This window comes from Colletotrichum costaricense, assembly GCF_030867565.1.
Source record: "Colletotrichum costaricense strain IMI 309622 chromosome Unknown Scaffold_10.1, whole genome shotgun sequence".
Taxonomy (NCBI): Eukaryota; Fungi; Ascomycota; class Sordariomycetes; order Glomerellales; family Glomerellaceae; genus Colletotrichum; species Colletotrichum costaricense.
Window position 1 is genome coordinate 1040177 of NW_026848239.1, and position 16966 is coordinate 1057142.

At 49.9% G+C, this 16966-nt stretch overlaps 7 protein-coding genes across 7 annotated transcripts; 5 read left to right on the top strand and 2 right to left on the bottom strand.

The window, feature by feature from the left end:
• Positions 1–552: 552 nt before the first annotated feature.
• On the top strand, positions 553–2889 carry CCOS01_09951 (copper amine oxidase; the record flags this gene model as incomplete). The annotated part of the gene is made up of 1 exon (XM_060458108.1): positions 553–2889. The coding sequence occupies one exon, from the start codon at positions 553–555 to the stop codon at positions 2887–2889; it is 2337 nt and encodes a 778-aa protein (XP_060311273.1).
• Positions 2890–3139: 250 nt separating this feature from the next.
• CCOS01_09952 (major facilitator superfamily transporter) lies at positions 3140–4832 on the bottom strand (the record flags this gene model as incomplete). The annotated part of the gene is made up of 2 exons (XM_060458109.1): positions 3140–4334; positions 4417–4832. The coding sequence occupies 2 exons, from the start codon at positions 4830–4832 to the stop codon at positions 3140–3142; spliced, it is 1611 nt and encodes a 536-aa protein (XP_060311274.1).
• A 731-nt stretch (positions 4833–5563) lies between these two features.
• On the bottom strand, positions 5564–8246 carry CCOS01_09953 (uncharacterized protein; the record flags this gene model as incomplete). Its single annotated transcript, XM_060458110.1, has 4 exons — positions 5564–6160; positions 6220–6815; positions 7385–7817; positions 7872–8246. The coding sequence occupies 4 exons, from the start codon at positions 8244–8246 to the stop codon at positions 5564–5566; spliced, it is 2001 nt and encodes a 666-aa protein (XP_060311275.1).
• A 480-nt stretch (positions 8247–8726) lies between these two features.
• CCOS01_09954 (uncharacterized protein) lies at positions 8727–9608 on the top strand (the record flags this gene model as incomplete). Its single annotated transcript, XM_060458111.1, has 3 exons — positions 8727–8776; positions 8842–9223; positions 9276–9608. The coding sequence occupies 3 exons, from the start codon at positions 8727–8729 to the stop codon at positions 9606–9608; spliced, it is 765 nt and encodes a 254-aa protein (XP_060311276.1).
• Positions 9609–10860: 1252 nt separating this feature from the next.
• On the top strand, positions 10861–12048 carry CCOS01_09955 (uncharacterized protein; the record flags this gene model as incomplete). The annotated part of the gene is made up of 5 exons (XM_060458112.1): positions 10861–11022; positions 11074–11407; positions 11470–11587; positions 11646–11707; positions 11753–12048. The coding sequence occupies 5 exons, from the start codon at positions 10861–10863 to the stop codon at positions 12046–12048; spliced, it is 972 nt and encodes a 323-aa protein (XP_060311277.1).
• Positions 12049–12567: 519 nt separating this feature from the next.
• Positions 12568–13390, top strand: CCOS01_09956 (uncharacterized protein; the record flags this gene model as incomplete). Its single annotated transcript, XM_060458113.1, has 3 exons — positions 12568–12653; positions 12722–12932; positions 13364–13390. The coding sequence occupies 3 exons, from the start codon at positions 12568–12570 to the stop codon at positions 13388–13390; spliced, it is 324 nt and encodes a 107-aa protein (XP_060311278.1).
• A 1052-nt stretch (positions 13391–14442) lies between these two features.
• Positions 14443–16719, top strand: CCOS01_09957 (uncharacterized protein; the record flags this gene model as incomplete). The annotated part of the gene is made up of 3 exons (XM_060458114.1): positions 14443–15546; positions 15603–15854; positions 15907–16719. The coding sequence occupies 3 exons, from the start codon at positions 14443–14445 to the stop codon at positions 16717–16719; spliced, it is 2169 nt and encodes a 722-aa protein (XP_060311279.1).
• Between the last annotated feature and the right edge of the window lie 247 nt (positions 16720–16966).

The following is a 16966-nucleotide window of genomic DNA, read 5'->3' on the forward strand; positions in this document are numbered from 1 at the left end:
TCGGAAACTGTGAACTTAATGAGCTGCAATTGGCACTGGACGAGGACCCGAGATACAATGGACGTCCTGATAAGAATGGAAGAGCAGGATACGACCTTGCATGTTACTATCGACCGTGGGAGCTTGATAATGCAAGGCAAGAATACAAAAGCACCGTCATAAGTCTTGGCATGCATATCAGATGAGGAAAACTGCCTATCTCGCTCTCTTTATCTAGCCAAGAACTGTTGTTTATCGATACCACTTGATCAAGACTCTGTACCGGCCCGGTGGGATAAAAGATTTCCTCGTCGTTCGGCCAAGACCACTGGCGTCTACCGACCACTTGGACTTGGATATCCTGCCGCGACGTCCGAATCTTGGCAGAATCTTGACCTGAGCTGTGGCTGATTGACCTATTATCTCGGTACATGAAGACCTCACTATCTCCGCTTAGCGACATCGGATCATCCTGGGCAATAAAGATGAGAGGTCGGCCGAGTTCATCTCATAATCTGACAGTCTTTTAGGAAGCCATACAGAAGTCCCCTACGCCTAAGTATCCAAGCGAAAATGCTTTTGAGACAGTTCTTCTTAGGTCTTCTGGCCCTTGGTGTGGTAGTCGAGGCATCTTCTAAGACGAGACAACATGGGTTGTTCAAGCGGGCAGCGAATGTCACAACCTGCAACATCAACGAGGCCGCACCCAAGGTCAATGCACCAAAAATCAACGTCTGGGCTCCCATCTCCCCTGATGACAACCTCGCTGTGTGGAATCTACTCCACGATCCGGCAACAGGTCTGAACCTCACAGACCCCAACAATGCTACGATTACGGACAACTATGTCTACTGGATCGACACTCTCCACACCAATAAGTCCACTGTCCTACCGTACCTCGGTGGTACCGCTAGCCCGCCGCCAAAATATGCGCGAGTAGTCATCTTCAGCGGAGGCCTGGAGATCCCAGACTCACAGGAGTACATGGTCGGACCTCTTCCCGTCGGCAACGGAACCAAGGTGGAGAAGCTCGACTACATCTTCAACGGCGGCAGTGGTGGCAAGATCCCGTACAACAGTCGCTATTTTGACGGCCCCCGCCTAGTAGCCTCTGAGCCGCTACTCGTGTCTATCATGAGCAACATCACCGACATCACGTCTGAACTCATTGGCGGAGTTTACTACGGCTTGAGCAATAATCGGACTACCCTCACTTCCACCAGCGGTACGCCCCTTTCTTATGACGGCACCCAAGCATTTCGCACGGTTATGTTTAGATATCCCAATACAGCGACATATCTTACGCCACTAGACTTCTCCGTTATGCTAGACGTTACCGGCACAGATGCTTCACAGTACAAATTACGAGGCATCGTGACGAATGAGAAGTTCTTTCCCACCGTCGCTGCTCTGCGGACCGCGTGGGAGGCAGGAGAGCTGAAGGAGCAATTTAAGCAGAGCCGGACTCCCGACTGGGGTCTCCTGGATTATAAGCCTGAGATGGGAGTCAGAGACCTCGAGAACAAGCTAGCACCTCAAAGCCTCGAGGTTGGCGGCAAGAGGTATAAGGTTGATGAGGAACAGAAATACATCGAATACATGGGGTGGTCCTTCTACACCTCGTACTCTCGAACCCTTGGGCTGATGTACTATGACATCAAGTTCAAGGGTGAAAGGATCATCTACGAGCTTTCGCTACAGGAAGCCGCTGCACAATATGCTGGTTTTACACCCAAGGCAGCTGGAACAGTGTACCACGATACGTACTACAGCCTTGGTACCTACCTGGGCACGTTGGTCGAGGGGTATGATTGCCCCTTTGGCAGCACTTTCTGGAACGTCACGCACCACGAAGGCAACTCATCTGTCGTCAGCACAGATGCGATATGCATTTTCGAAGCCGATGCTGGCTATCCTGTCTCACGCCACCGATACGGTAGTAGTAATGAGTACGGCTTCAGTTATCTGGGCACAGTCAAGGCCTCGGCTTTGACTATGCGATCGGTAGCGACTGTGGGAAACTACGACTACATGTTCGACTACTCTTTCCACGTTGACGGTAGTCTCGAGGTCACAGTCCGAGCATCGGGATTCCTGCAATCTTCATTCTACTACCCAGACCAGGAAGAGTTTGGTCCCAGAATCCAGGAGGCGACGATGGGATCACTACACGATCATATTCTCACCTACAAGGCCGACTTTGATATTCTCGACACCAAAAACAGTCTTGAAGTCAGCGAGCTCGTTCTAGTCAATACGAGCCAGCCTTGGTATCCAGAGCTTGGATCCTTTGAGCAGATGCAGCTGCAAAAGTCTACAATGACGGACGAGCAACAGTTCAACTGGCAACCAAACAACGCGGCAATGTACTGCATTGTTAATCCCAACGCCACGAACGCGTGGGGGGAAAAGCGCGGCTACCGCATAGTCCCCGGAAAGTCCAATATTCATCTCACGCCGCTCAATTCTCCCTGGACGAAGTACCAGACGCCGTTCGCTAAGTCACACCTCGCGCTCTCGAGACAGCATGACACCGAGCCGTACGCGAACAGTCACTCCAACGTCAACTTGCCTCTGAAGCCCCAACAAGACTTCATGAAATTTTTTGATGGCGAGAGTGTCGAAAATGAAGATATCGTTCTTTGGTTCAATTTGGGTATGCATCACTTCACTAGGTCCGAGGATATCCCCGTTACACTTTATAGCGAGGCTGTGAGCAGCATTGTCTTTGCGCCGCAAAACTTCAACGATCGGGCGCAGGACGGCGATCTGCAGAACAGGAGATGGATCGTCGTTAACGAGACGACTGGTGAACTTGAGTCTGATAATTATGGGGTTGAACTGCCTTCCGAGTGCGAAGTTGGCTTTTCTGAGCCTGTTCTCGGGATCAAGAAAAACGAAGAAGCTTGAGGCGTTGACAGATTACTTGGGGCTACAGGAGTAGAAGGACACAGGAACAGGGAGCACTGTAGTGGTAACCAGAACCACGTTAACTTGATGGACAACTTGTATTCCCCATCTCGACTAGTCTTATACTTCTGATTCGGCTTTTGCATATGATTCATTGCGAAAGAGAGATGAGCACATGTGTCTGTCCTAAGAGCAAAGAAATGGAGTCATTACAACTATACTGCTCGTGTCTGGTAATCCAGGACCAGGACTACGTATTGGTCTCCCCAAGTTTCTTGTCCATCACTGGCCGAAGAATCTTATAAAAGATAGCCCATAAAAATACAGAGACAAGAGGGAAGACACCCATCAGGTAAAGCGCAAAGCTGTAGCTCCTGACCTGCGCCACCCACCCAGCCAACGAGTGCGAAATAGCGGCACCAGTCTGTCGAGTGATGCCACCGACAATGCTCATAGTGATATTTACATGCCCAGTACCAGCCATCATGACGGCTAGCAACCCTGGAATTGCTACGCTTTGGATACCTGCGCCAATGCCATCGAGGATCTGGACTGGCCACACGCCCCAGCCCTTCATAACACGGCCTGCGACAGCGGCGCGGACGGGCAAGACGCAGTACGAGAGCAGAACAGCTGACCAGTAGCCGTAACGTCCGGATGCCCAAGCAGACAGGATTGAGACGATGACCATTGTGCCCTGTGCTATGATGACGGTTAGGCCCGTGGTTCCGGCAGGATCTCCCTCGCCTGCGGCCACCAAGGCCTGGCCGTAAAGGAAGAGAATTGCAGCGTTGCCGAGGTGGAACATGAATATTGTGATGGCGACAATACCGAGAGGCCAGTTGTTTTGAAAGATCTTGATCCAGCTGTAAGTGAACTTGGGCTTCAGACTCAATCGACGGAAGCTGGCCTTAGGACTGGCAATCGGAGTCTGACGAGGTGGCATGTCACCCCTTTCTGTGAAGTCATGGATGTCTACTTCCCCTCTCTCCTGCGTTCGATGGGCATTACCCGCTCTTTGGTCAGGAGCAGGCCCTCCTCTTGCTGCTGCATGATCGACTGCTCTCTCCGGTAGGAGGAAAACACTTGCTATCGTTGTTGCGCAGAATGCCATGACGAGATAGAAGACCGCGTTCAAGCCGAATTTCGACCCCAAAAGCCCAGCTAGACCCGCGCTGACCATGTTGCCCGCGTGGTTAGCTGCCTGATTTCGCCCATTTAGTACGCGGAAGCTGTGCTTGCTTTTGTTCTGCGTATTGCTGCCTTCTTTGTCAGGGGAGCAGATTCCCAGTGTGAGCGCCACGAGAAGAGGCATCATGCTTGTGCCTGCGACGGCAGACACAATTTGCGTGGAAAAGACGAGGGCCGGATGTGTAGAGATAAGATTGAGTCCTTGAGAAACACCCACGAGGAGGGCGCAGCCAGCGACGAGAAATCGCTTGTACCTAGCGGCCTCAAGTATCAGCTAACTTGTGACAATACCGGAGTATGGGATTTGATAAGTCCGTGGGGGGTAAGACCACTCACTTCGTTGCATCTATAAGCGCACCGATCGGCCCCGTTGCTATGATTGTAGCAACACCGCCCGCCGTACTCACCATACCACGCAGCCCAGGTTCCCACCCACGTTGTTGTAGGTAAACGCCAAGAAATGGGCCGAGCCCATCCGCAACATCTCCCATGAAGAAGGACATAATGAAGAGAGCCCAGCGTGCCCGCCTTTTCAACTTCTCGTTTTCCACCTGGCTCGAGTCAGGGCCCGACTGCGCATCTTCCTCGTCTAGTATGTTAACATTGGCGATGGTAGGTGGCGGAGATGCCGATGCAATGATCGGTATGTCCTTCTTGTCGTCAACGTTCCCATCCGCGTTGGGCTCAATCGGGTGCAGCGACTCGAGGCTAATGTCGTTGCGCGGGTTGGACTGTGAATCCTTGGCGTCCATTGTCTCTCACCGTGAAGGGTTGACAGATACTCCCCTGCGTCCTTGAGCCTCAATGTACCGGGTGGGCTTTCGTTATAAGAAGCTCCGTCCGATCTATCGAGACAAACCGGCCAAACTGACACAGACAGAGGTTCCTACGTCAACGACGGGGCCATACCCGAATTGATGCACACAACTGTGCCAAATATAGACACTTGCTCAAACCTTCTTTTCTCGATCTACCTTGATTTGGAGCTATTTGGAGCTGTCTACGTCTTGACAAGCTTTCAGTTGGCGGTACACAAGGTTAGGTGCTACCTTATTTTGAAACGAGCAAACACACAAAACAGCTTTACAGCGAAAACTGCATCTTCACCCCGCTTCTCACTGTTGCGAGACCTTCGGGAATTGTGTGATTCGGCCGAACTATAAGGGAGCATGATGTCGGCTCGGCATTGGCGGCTGAATGGCGCTTTAATACTCCTTCCCTTTACCATGTAGTCCAATGTATTGCAAAGTAAGTGTGCAATAATTAGGAGTTCCTTCATGATTGTCACACGGTGGAGTTCCATAAACAGTACATGCTAGACCAGACAAGCTCATTTCGATTTTGAGACTGGAGTCTGATATTCCGAGCTTCTTCATGACTATCTCACAGAGACTCAAGACCTTTTCTCGATGCGCAGTATCTCGTGAAAATATGATCTTTATCAATTAGGTAGGTCCATATGGAGATGTCGAGTCTATCCTCTTTAAGTACGATACTCGTGCCGAACTCGTGAGTCAATTGGATTGAACGAGAGTTTCAGCCCTCCGATGGTACTGGGACTTTCACCTTTCGGCTGCCTTCCCCACATCTCTTTAGCCAAGTCTCGTATGTCCTGCACCAATCCGTCTGGCTGCTGTAGAGCAGCGAGATGACCTGCGTCATTGCGTTCTGCAGTCTCAGTTAGTTGAACCCCGGGCACTACGTTGCCAAAGGCATATCGGTAAATCAAACCTTTGTAAAAGACCAGGTTCCCATTCTGCTCGACTGATCGTCTCATTGCTCTTTTGGAGGCTTCGTCCGTATCGCAGGAAAAGGAGCTGAACCCAAATGGCACTTGAATTCTATTGTCTTCGTCTATCGGAAGATCCGAGAACTTCTCGTAAGTCGGAGGATTGTAGTATGGCATGACCGAGGACATGATACATCCGGTGAAAAAGTACAGAGACGCGGTGGTCAGAATGGCCTTGGTCCACAAGGGATTGTTCCAGGGCTCTGAGTGACCGACGACCTGGTGCTTTTCAAGAACCCACATGAGTATTCCCATAGGATTATCATGCAATGCTAGCGCAATTGTTTGAGGCTATGCGATAAAACCCAATTAGTTCCATCTCATCCATCGTCGACTATGGATGATCTTACTTGGATTCTGGCGGTGACGTCAAATCCCCTATGGCGCTGTACCCAGTTTCCATATTTGCGGAAGTCCTCCTTCTCGCGTTCTGAGAGCTGGGTATCATCTGGTAGCGGAATGGAAGCATAGTTGCAGTGCAGAAGCTTACAGGAGTCAGTGTATTTTGCACCAAGCTCACGGCCTACAGCATGAACCAAATCGCCACACTGAACCATGTACTCGTTGTACCCAAGGCTCTTCATGAGCGTGTCAAAAACACGTGCGTTGTCCTTAAGCTTCCAGCTAGCCTGCTTTGAGGAAGAGGACCAACAGAAATTTGGCATGCTTGGTACCACGATGTGGAAAGATGGATCGTCAAGGTTGGCGTGATCAGATAACGGACGCCATATTTGACTGTACTCCCAGAACGTCCCAGCCCAGCCATGGATGGCGAGCAGGGGAATTGCTTCAGGACTCTGCGATCGAGCGTGGGTGAAGTGTATTGTAAGGTCTTCAACTGTGGCCAAGTACTGCGGCACCTCGTTCATGTGGCTCTGAACCTCGTACCAGTCAAAGTCGTTGAGCCAACAACTTTGGAGGAATGTCGCCGTGGAGTACCAATCTCCTAGATAGTTTTAGCCACGCAACTCAACATGATCTGCAAAGCAACGAACCAAAATGCTGGTCAGCATCACGGCATTCGGAACGGCTCGGAAGTCTGAACTCTTCAAGTTTACTTCGCAAGCGCCTAACTTCTTCGTGTGCAATGTCGACCCTAAATTCCTTGATATCACACATGATGAAAGCTTTTCAGACTTTCGACTTGATCAGCAAGCTAATAATGTTTATGAGTATTGGCGACTATCCTTCGAAAGCGCACGAGAACTCCGCACATTATAGCCAGAGGAACTGATATTAATTATGTAATCATAGCCGCGGCTTTCTGGTGCCAATAGCTTTGACTCGTCTCGAAACATTGCGCCCAGACCGTAAGCTTTGTTGCACATATGATCTCATTTCAGCTGCACAGTGCACATGCAGTTGACGAAACACTTGACACACGAAAGCTGGAACGCACGGCGAGCTGCTCGACGAGACTATTACCGGGCGGCAATACGGAATTGTCTCTAGTTGATTACGTACGATGAAAGAAATCTATTTTGCGGGCCCATTAAGAGTCGTAACTGATCAAACCATCCATGGTTCCCGCATGAAGTCCACCAGTGATGGGTATATCCGCTGCCGTTGTGTGGCGCGCAGCATCACTGAGGAGATAGACGACGGCACCAGTAAGGTCGTTTTGCGTGCTAAGCCTCTGGTTGGGCGGCGCGAGCCACATCTGCTCTCCCTCCCGCTTACTCTTTGACGCCCGTACGTTTCTTGTCATTTCTGAGTCGACGAAACCGGGAGAAATGGTGTTCACGCGGATGTTGTGTGGTGCGAGCTCAACGGCAAGGGCCTTGGAGAGCATGAAGACGGCTCCCTTGGAGGCGTTGTATGCCGCCATGCGGTAGCCGGGGAGAGCAATGTGCGCGGACTGTGAGGCTAGAAGGACCATGCTGCCCCCCGACCCTTGCTTCAACATTTGCTTGGCCGCAAGTTGAGCGACGAAGAATGTTCCGCGAACCTATTTGATTATGAGTATGAATTCCTGCGGGGTAACACCATAGAAACGACTCACGTTAATCTCCTGGATGCGGTTGAACTCGGCCCATGTTTGATCGAGGAATGGCTTATCTATGGCAATGCCCGCCGCCGGCACACAGCCGTTGATGGAGCCGAATTCCGCAATCACTTTGTCGAAAGCAGCTTGGATACTCTCTTGCGACGTGACGTCCGTCTTGATGTAAACAGTTTTCGTGCCAAACTTCTCAGAGAGTGTGTTAAACTCATCGACTGGCTTATCCTGGATATCAAACACTGCTACATTCCCTCCCATCTCGCAAATAGCGCGAGTGCATGCAAAACCGATGCCCTGAGCTCCGCCCGTAACGATGTAGTTACGGCCGCGGAGCTCAAACATGGGCCGCACGTCGTCAAGGTGGTCGGAAGGCATGATAAACCGATTGAAGATGGGTTGCGACTGGTAAATGAGTATGACAGCTATGATTCAGAGCTGAGGGAAAGTCAGTAGTTGCATTGGTCATGAACGATGTGAATAGTCCCTGCTGTTCCTTTATCGTGACTCCCGGCGAGGAGTGTGTGGCCCCGGGATTGGCTTCGGAAAGTGGGTCTCACCCCGGTTCCGTAGACTTCGGAAGCTCCGAAGCTCATCGGTTCCTATTCGTGCTGGCGCGCCGGATCCCTACCCCGACTCTTTGTCGACCCGGTCAGGACACCAGTTGGCGACACTTGATATGACTTACCCTAGAGGCGATTGCCGTAACGCGATTGAGATTCGTCTGAGTGTATGAGTGTCACACTTCTGTCTATCCATTTGGTTGATAATACCTACTCGGTACTTTGTATAATCGCGAACAAGCATCTAGCTGTCTCAACCACAACTAACATTTCGTCGAATCTTATCTCAGAGACAATGGCATCCAATGCACCAGGTGCTTGTTGCACTGTTGGCACACTCCACGAGTAAGATTATTCCTAGGTGCACAGCAATAACAATCTTCGAATATCAGCTAATTTCCTCAACATAGGGGTAATCCAACAGGGAAATCCGTCCAGATTGATGGAAAAATTGAGGCATACTTGGCTCTTCCCGCTGAAAACGAGGCTTCGCAGCGAGCTGTCTTGTATCTTCCCGATATCATTGGAATATGGCAAAACAGCAAGCTCATGGCCGATGCATTTGCTCGCCAGGGCTACGCATGCCTAGTCCTCGATCTGTTCAATGGTGATCCGGCACCGTTAAACATGCCGGAGGATTTTGACATCATGAAGTGGCTGCAGGAGGGCACTGGCGGGAAGAACCCACACACCTCAGAGACAATTGACCCAATAGTCGTCTCCGGCATCAACTACCTAAAAGGCCTTGGTATTACGAAAATTGCAGCAGCAGGATATTGTTTTGGGGCCAAGGTTCGTTTCCATATCAATTGCACACTACACAGTATCCTAATTCTCTTCCAAGTATGCCGTGCGTCATTACAAGAGCGGGATCCAATGCGGTTTCATTGCCCACCCGTCCTTTGTAGAAGCGGATGAGCTCGCTGCCATCACCGGACCGCTGTCGATTGCTGCAGCAGAGTTTGATGACATCTTCCCAACAGAGAAGCGACATGAAAGTGAAGCTATTCTCGCTCAAACGAAGCAGAACTATCAGATCAACCTGTTTTCTGGTGTTCACCATGGCTTTTCCGTTCGCGGTGACCCGAAGAACGAAAAGGAGAGGTTCGGAAAAGAACAAGCTTTTTATCAAGCGGTATCTTGGTTCAACAGATACTTTGAAGCCGAAGGAGTCTAAACGCAAGGCCTCTACTTATTAATGGAAAGATCTGAGCTTTGCACCTTCTGTTCCACTCTTTTGAACTGGCTCTTGTCCTCAATAAACTGGATAGCCTATTGAACGTTGCAAATTACAGCCGGCCTGAGATGTGTCTCTCTCTCATAACACATGCACTGACTCTAGCAGACAGTTTGTTGAATTCAAGAGCGATTGCCATCGCCTAGGCGCAAAGATTCTGGAGAGGAATGAGGCCCACGTAAAAAGCCTCGGGCTCAAAGATCGCCTTTATGTAATTCCCGAGCTCTGAGACCATACACTACCCCCCGTCCCCCTTGACTCTTGAGTCCAGTCTGCTAGGGCTGAGGTAAGACAAAATTTCGAGCAGACATGTCTCCAAGACGTCATCAATGAAGGCTACAGCAAGTACTCGGCTTTCATCAGTGCTTTGATGCCCCCGAACTACCTATATGGCTTACCCTCGAGAAATTACGAAGTGTTCCACTCCAGATTTTACACGCATGTGGTGACTGGGGAAATCATGGATGGATGTAGCATCCATCCCTAATCAACCATCTGAAATATATTTATGCAACATAGATAATTAGGGGGTTTCCGATGGGCACCTTCAAACTAGTTTTACGGTTAGGCAAGCCACATAAGCCATTGCAGGCGACCAGATGTCACTGCCGTAGTCGTATAGGCGAATTCATTTTCGTGATATTCCGCAAGGCATAATTCAGTCTAGTATCCTACCGCATAATTCAGTCACTTCCACCAATTTGTGCGGTCGAAAGTCGGGGTTTCACAATAGTGAATGTAAATGCTGACGGAACGATGATGTGACTGACAGAATGTCTCAGTAGCCCCTGTAAGGGAAGCACACACCTTACACATACCTCCGCTAATCCTGTAACTGACAGTTGGACTAAGTCGGTAATATGGGCTGGGCAAACTAAGTAACCAGCCACGAAGTAAACTTGAAGTATTCAGGGATGGGTTAGTCGCCCACGTGTTGCCATATTCTGGCCATGGTCAAGAGGTGATTGCAACAAAAATCTGTCAATGATCTCTGCTCGGTACTTTGTCTTTACAAAGATTATTAGATTAATTGATAGGAGACCTCGATTGGAGGTATGATCTTGAAATTTCCCCTCTGTCTGTAGTTCGACGAAGCTCCACCCTATCCCACGTTTGCCGTCACATGGAAATCATTCTCTTGTCATCTTCTCATCACTTTCATAAAACTCATTGATATTTGCCGCAGGCGTTCATGGCTCCGCCATTAGACAACATCGTCGTGAGGCAAATTGCATCTCTGTCAATACTTTTCGTACTCGCGACTGGGATTTTCGGCCTTCGATTATTCACTCGGATTTTACATACTATGACCTACCGACTATTGCTAGATGACTACTGCATCATTGTTGCATGGGTAAGCATCTCAAGCTTCGATCATGCGTCTTCTACTAATCTCAAAGTCAAGATACTGTTCGCTACCCAGCTATTCCTCCGAGTCGCGGTGCTTAATGCCACATCTCTAGTTCCTATCGTTCTTTCGGTTAAGAAGAATGCCGACATGAGCCATGTAGCTGGAGTCATGGCAAATATGGCATGGTCGCTTGCCAAGACATCTTTCATCTTCACTCTTTTGCAGCTCGTCACCGAAAAATTGCGATGGCTATTGTGGTTCATCATGGTGACCATGAACGTTACCGTGGCGACATGGGTACCCTTATTCGAAAATCCATGTGGTCCTCGTTCTCATTTGCCATGCATGACAGGTAGACAGGCACTCAACTTTGCTGTCTTTGCTTTCGGTATGCTTGAGTATGTCGCAGTTTTCGGGTCTACGAATCACACTCACAGCTCAATGTATCAGCTTATTCAGTCTTTTTGGACTTCCTCCTATCGTTATTGCCATGGAAGATCATATGGCCGCTGCACCTCAGCACAAAGGACAGGATTGGTATATGTGTGGCCATGAGCATGGGATTCGGGTTAGTTTTTTCTATGCCATTATTACGGGCTGCTTTCAATTTCTGATCATGTACAAAGTGCTGGAGCAACAGGAATTGTCAAGATATTTCATCTTTTCAGTTTCAATCCGTTGGATAATAGTAAGTGCTGACTTTCGTACGATTAGTTTTGTAATATTCCCGTGTAATCTAACTACTCTATAGATAAATTAGGGGGTCTTTTTATATGGGAAAGTGCTGAGATCGCAGCAACTATCATGGCCGCGTCAATCCCCGTGCTTCGAAAGCTCTCTCTCAGCCGCAGGAGACACAATATCGCGCCTAACATGCGGGAAAATCAAGAAGAAGTGATGAGGTCAAGCTTCAGACGACAGCTACGCATGGTGGGTCTCGGTAGTCAAGTTACAGAAAACACCAACACGACTCAAGCTGCTCCATCAACAATCCTTGAGTCAACTCAAGAGGAAGCGAACGTGGTTTGAATAGGGGCGCAGATTAGTATTAAGATTGAGACTTGAGGTGGAGTAACCCAAGAGAAAGGAAGCGTACAGAGAGATAAGACTTTCTTGGCTTCCTTCTTCTAGTAGATGCATTTCTTGACTGATACCGGTCCAGAACCCAATCATTTCGAAAATGAGATCAAAGCTAATAGCCAAATCCGCATATAACGTGGAAAGCTCTCTCAGTTGCCTGAGCCTCACTGGTGTCTCGAGTTCCTTGGATATTGCATCTGTGACGTGCTGCTCACAGCCTTCAGCTGTGTCCGTTTGGTGGCCACGATAGGAACTAATTATCGTCTGGGGGTTACGACCGGATCATTTCACCGTTGATCGAAAAGCTAAATAAGTCCGCCAGCAGCCTTCAATCGCATATTAAATTAATTGTGCTTACTCTCGAACGTTGCCCTCTTTGTATCATCAACGAAGCATGATCTCCAGCATCAGGGAGGCATTCGTAAGGAGTAAATGCTGCCGAATAAGATCTAATATTCGTTTGGCAAAATGTTCTTCGAGTTCACGAATCGGGCCAGCTTTCAGACTCTAAAGATTACGGAACAGCTCGTCAAGGTGCCGACGGCGCTGAACAGGTCCGAGTACTGTATTTACTGCTTGCATGATGTTAGCGAACTTGTGCAGAGCGAGTTTCTCCTTGCAGCTTCCAGGTCATCTCACGAATCCGATGGAAGCTTCGACTGCTCATCATCGACTTAGCCAACATGAGTGTTTGGCAGATTATTATCATGGTGAAGAGCTCGTCCTCTGAACGGTTTCTCAAGTCCATGGAGCCCGCGCACGCGATACGATGTGTGGTGGTTGATCTTATTGTCGCCTGGAAGATGATTACACCGGCCTGCTATTCGCAGCCTGTAAGACCTTACTGCGTTTGCTTGTCTAAGCAATAGGGTTATTGGTAGTAGGTTCCTGGGTATCAAGGTAACACTCATGAGCGTCGCGACATTACTACTTCAAGGAAAGATCTCTTCACACCGTCGGTAACATATGTTTGGGCATTACTGAATGTGTCGTCATAGCTACATCCGCGAACACGAGACTTCGCTCCGATTTCCCCCACGTATGCAGGGTGAGAGTGTTCGTCGGTGGTCCCTTAATCGCCGCGTGGTTGGCTGAAAACTCTCCCTAGCAGCGACAAGAAGCGTCATGATGTGTGTGAATGGCCGGTTGAACATTTGCTGCCGTCATTGCAGGGTAGATCTCGAAAAAGCAAATACTGCCCCCGCCCCCCCGTGGGTCGTTCAGCTACTCTTTTAAATGCTTAACCTCGCTAACAGCTTCATAGATGAGGTCTCCCCCATTTTCACAATAGTCATTATGAGTAAACTTGTTGTATTTCCGGGTTGATACTTCCGAAGTATTTGTATAAGATGGACAACAAGAACAGGGACGATGAGATTGAATGTTGGGATGAAGTGCACTTTACCGCTGGAGCTGTGTCTCGTGAAAGAGCGACCAGAAGCGCACATCCAGGAATGGATCATAGACGCCCGCGCTTCCCACGGACCAGGGGGTTCAGGAAGCGAGCGATCGAGCCATTTGATTCACAGCCCACTAGTGTATGTACCATAAGCCGGGGACCCAGACTTGATGCCATATCCAGGTTACTCACAGAGACTTGATGTGTATGTCTGGAACCAAAATCTATAAACACTAAAGCCAGCGGCATTGGCGTTCATCTGGTTAGCTGCGGTGTAGTTTATGTAGGTAGTCTCAAGAAAAGCGTTCCTACCCGCAGGACGACAGAGCGGGTTGTGGTTGATGCTAAGCAGGCGTGGCAGGGACCACTCGGAAACACCACGCTGAAACCCCGGAAGCGGCATTCTGCCAGAACCAACAAGTCAGCATTGGCGGATTTCGTATGTGGTGCTTTGCTTACGAATTGTGGCAGACTTGTTCAGCTCTTGAACAGATCCGGCATGGTTCAAGGACTAGCCCTGAAGCAAGGAGTGCCGGGCGACACGGATCAAAACTTAGTGAAAGAGAATCATGGGGATTATCCCATCTTAACCAATCGTCAAAGCCCCGTTATCTCTTCCCCGCATTCTACATTTCTAGCGGGTAAGGGACCCTAGGCTAAACCCGTAATCGTAGGAAGTCCCGCTTTGCCGCTATCAAGAGGAACATAGCCGACTGACAATCTGTCTGCTTATCTCTTCCCTCTCCTATTCGATTGTGTTGGTTCTCTTCCATCCCCCGGCATTTCTCTCTGAAAGAACCGCTTTTCCATCCTTTCGATCATTGTGTGGCCTGCATACCGAACGTCATCGTTTCACTTACTTGCGCAATATCCACCTGGAAACCATCTGCTTTCAATTACGTTTGAGGTTAAAGTACCCTGCGATGCCACGGAGCAAAGACACCATGGCGCAACCGAAAGAGAACCGCGTCGCAAAGAGACCAAGCCCACAGAGCGGAGAGACGGGAAGACGACGAGCGCCGTATGCACTGCGCGCTTGCGAGGCATGTCGCCGACGAAAGGGGAAATGCGACGGACGGCAACCATGCAGGTACTGCGCAGGACGTAAGCAGACCTGCGTCTTCGACAGCATCTACGGCTCCGATGACGGCATGTGGTCCGTCCCGACTGCGACGGCTACCGATGATTCTCCTACCGAGTCCGATCAATCAAGGCGAGAGACCTCGTCAACGTCCAATAACCAGGACAACATCATGAAACTCTTATCAAGTCTTCAAGACCAATTGAACAGTCTCGCATCCCGCGTGCAGACTCCTAGCGAGGTGGCGAACGCCATACAACCATCCCCGGCATTCACAATGGGCAACCAAACACCCGAAGATTTCCTTTCAGCCCTCATAACTGACGCTGGAGTCCTCGAAAACTGTCTTGAGTCAATCGGGCCGTCAACGTGCTCCCCGCCTCGGCAGCTGTACGGCCTGCCGAGCCCGGAGGAGACCATGAAGGTTGCCCGAAAACGCGTTCGCCGAGAGAGCCTATACCACACGCCGCCCGAACCAATGCAAGAAGAACCGATCAGCCTCGACTTCATTCCTACTGTGTCGGTCCATGACGATGCCATGTCTTTGACGCAGAGCACGGGTTCTTTCAACCCACTTGTAACCGGCGCAAGCGATTCCCAAAAGTTGCTGCGCTTCAAGTCTTTGATGAACATCGACGAAGTGGTCGAAATGCTTGGCGTATACCAAGACGCTATCGGCGCTCTTCACCCGATTATCGACATCGACCAGACTATCGCCCATGCTCGGTTCTTCTATGCGGATGCGGATTCGACAAGTTGGGAGATAGTGACGGAAAAGTCGGACATGGCTTCCGAGGAAGATTTGATAATCTTGAATCTTGCCTTGGCTATTGCACTCCACACCGAAGCGACGCCAGAAAGCTCCAATATCGAAGCGCTCATCGTAGATTGTATGAAAGAGGCTGTGAACAGCAGAATCACCGAATCTAACACAAGTATGAAGCAAGTCATCATCATACTTCTCAAGGTCAGTTGCAGCCACTTCCCGTTTCGACTCCATCTAGCGCTGACAAGACCAATCAGGGCTGCTACGAATACTTCAATGATATGCCCCAGGTTGCATGGCGTATGTGTGGCATAGCCGGGCGCATGCTCATGGAGCTCGGAGTACACAACGAGGAAGCGTGGTCCCGTCTGGCAAGCTCACCGAGTCTACGCTCAGAACTCTGCACCCTGGTCTCCAGCATTGTCATCCTAGACCGACAATGGAGTGCAGCAGCCAACCTGCCCTCTAACTTTCATGACTCCAGTTTCAGCCCTGTCAACCTTATCTCGGTAAGCTACACCGTTCTGATCAAACTCTCAACCTGCATTAACACACCAAAAGGCCGATCATCCCTACATACAAGCAATGCTGTCCTTCATCCGCGTCAGCAATAAGCTGGAAGGGCCTATGGCACAAGCCACAAAGGCCCAGCGGTACGAAGACGAGGATAACTTTGAGCTCATGAATTTCCAGTTGGAGCAATGGCGCAAACGAGCTGTCGGCAACTACTCCATCACACACCCTGAGACATGGAGCCTAAGCCCTCCCAAGCAACCTTCCTCTTTCCCCATACTACTCCACCTGCGCGCGGAAACCGTCCGGAGTTTCCTCCTCAAGCCGTGGTTCTTCTCACGAACCGACACACAGACGAGCAAGAAATACCTGCAGCCCGCAATCGAAGTCCTCTTTGATATCTGCGACGTTCTCTACGCACTGAACGCCAACACAGACATCTACCGGAAGCAGCAGCCTTATTATCAAGAGCTATTGGCTTCAGCTTCCGCCCTCGGTTTCGTCCTGACGTCATCCCTGGAGCAGAACCGTTCAACCTTACTAGCTAGCCTGCCGCCGGGACTGTCCAAGGCTATGGGCCGCAGCTACGAGCTGGCTGTGGCACTGGCAGCGAGTTATGTTACGAGGTCAAAGGCTGCAAAGCAACTGTCTGATCAGCTTGCGGAGGTGCGTGGGAGTCTGATGGGGTTCGGCATGATCGAGATGCCCGACTCCGAGAATGATGACGGCAGGAAGGACGGCGACGTACTTCCTGCATCGGAGTTTATGTATGATGGGTCTTCTGGGTGGGATGATGAGTTCCAGATGCAATGGCCAAATTGCGATCTCGAGAACAGTTTTGCTGAGGGCATAGTCTCTTAAGGGGCCTCTTGGCGGTTGTACTTTTATTATCTATAATTCCCATGTGATACGAGATGAATGACGATCAATGATAACATCGACGATTATTTTCAGAGTCTACAAGGGCGCCACCGGTATTTGACGTCTCAGACATATAAAAAGACATGGGTACCTAGACTCAAGATGCATGATCATTGCAGGGCCGAATCGGAGAACTGGTAGCTGCAACCTAAACCTCTACCGTATCCGTTGATTCTTCCATAGCTCC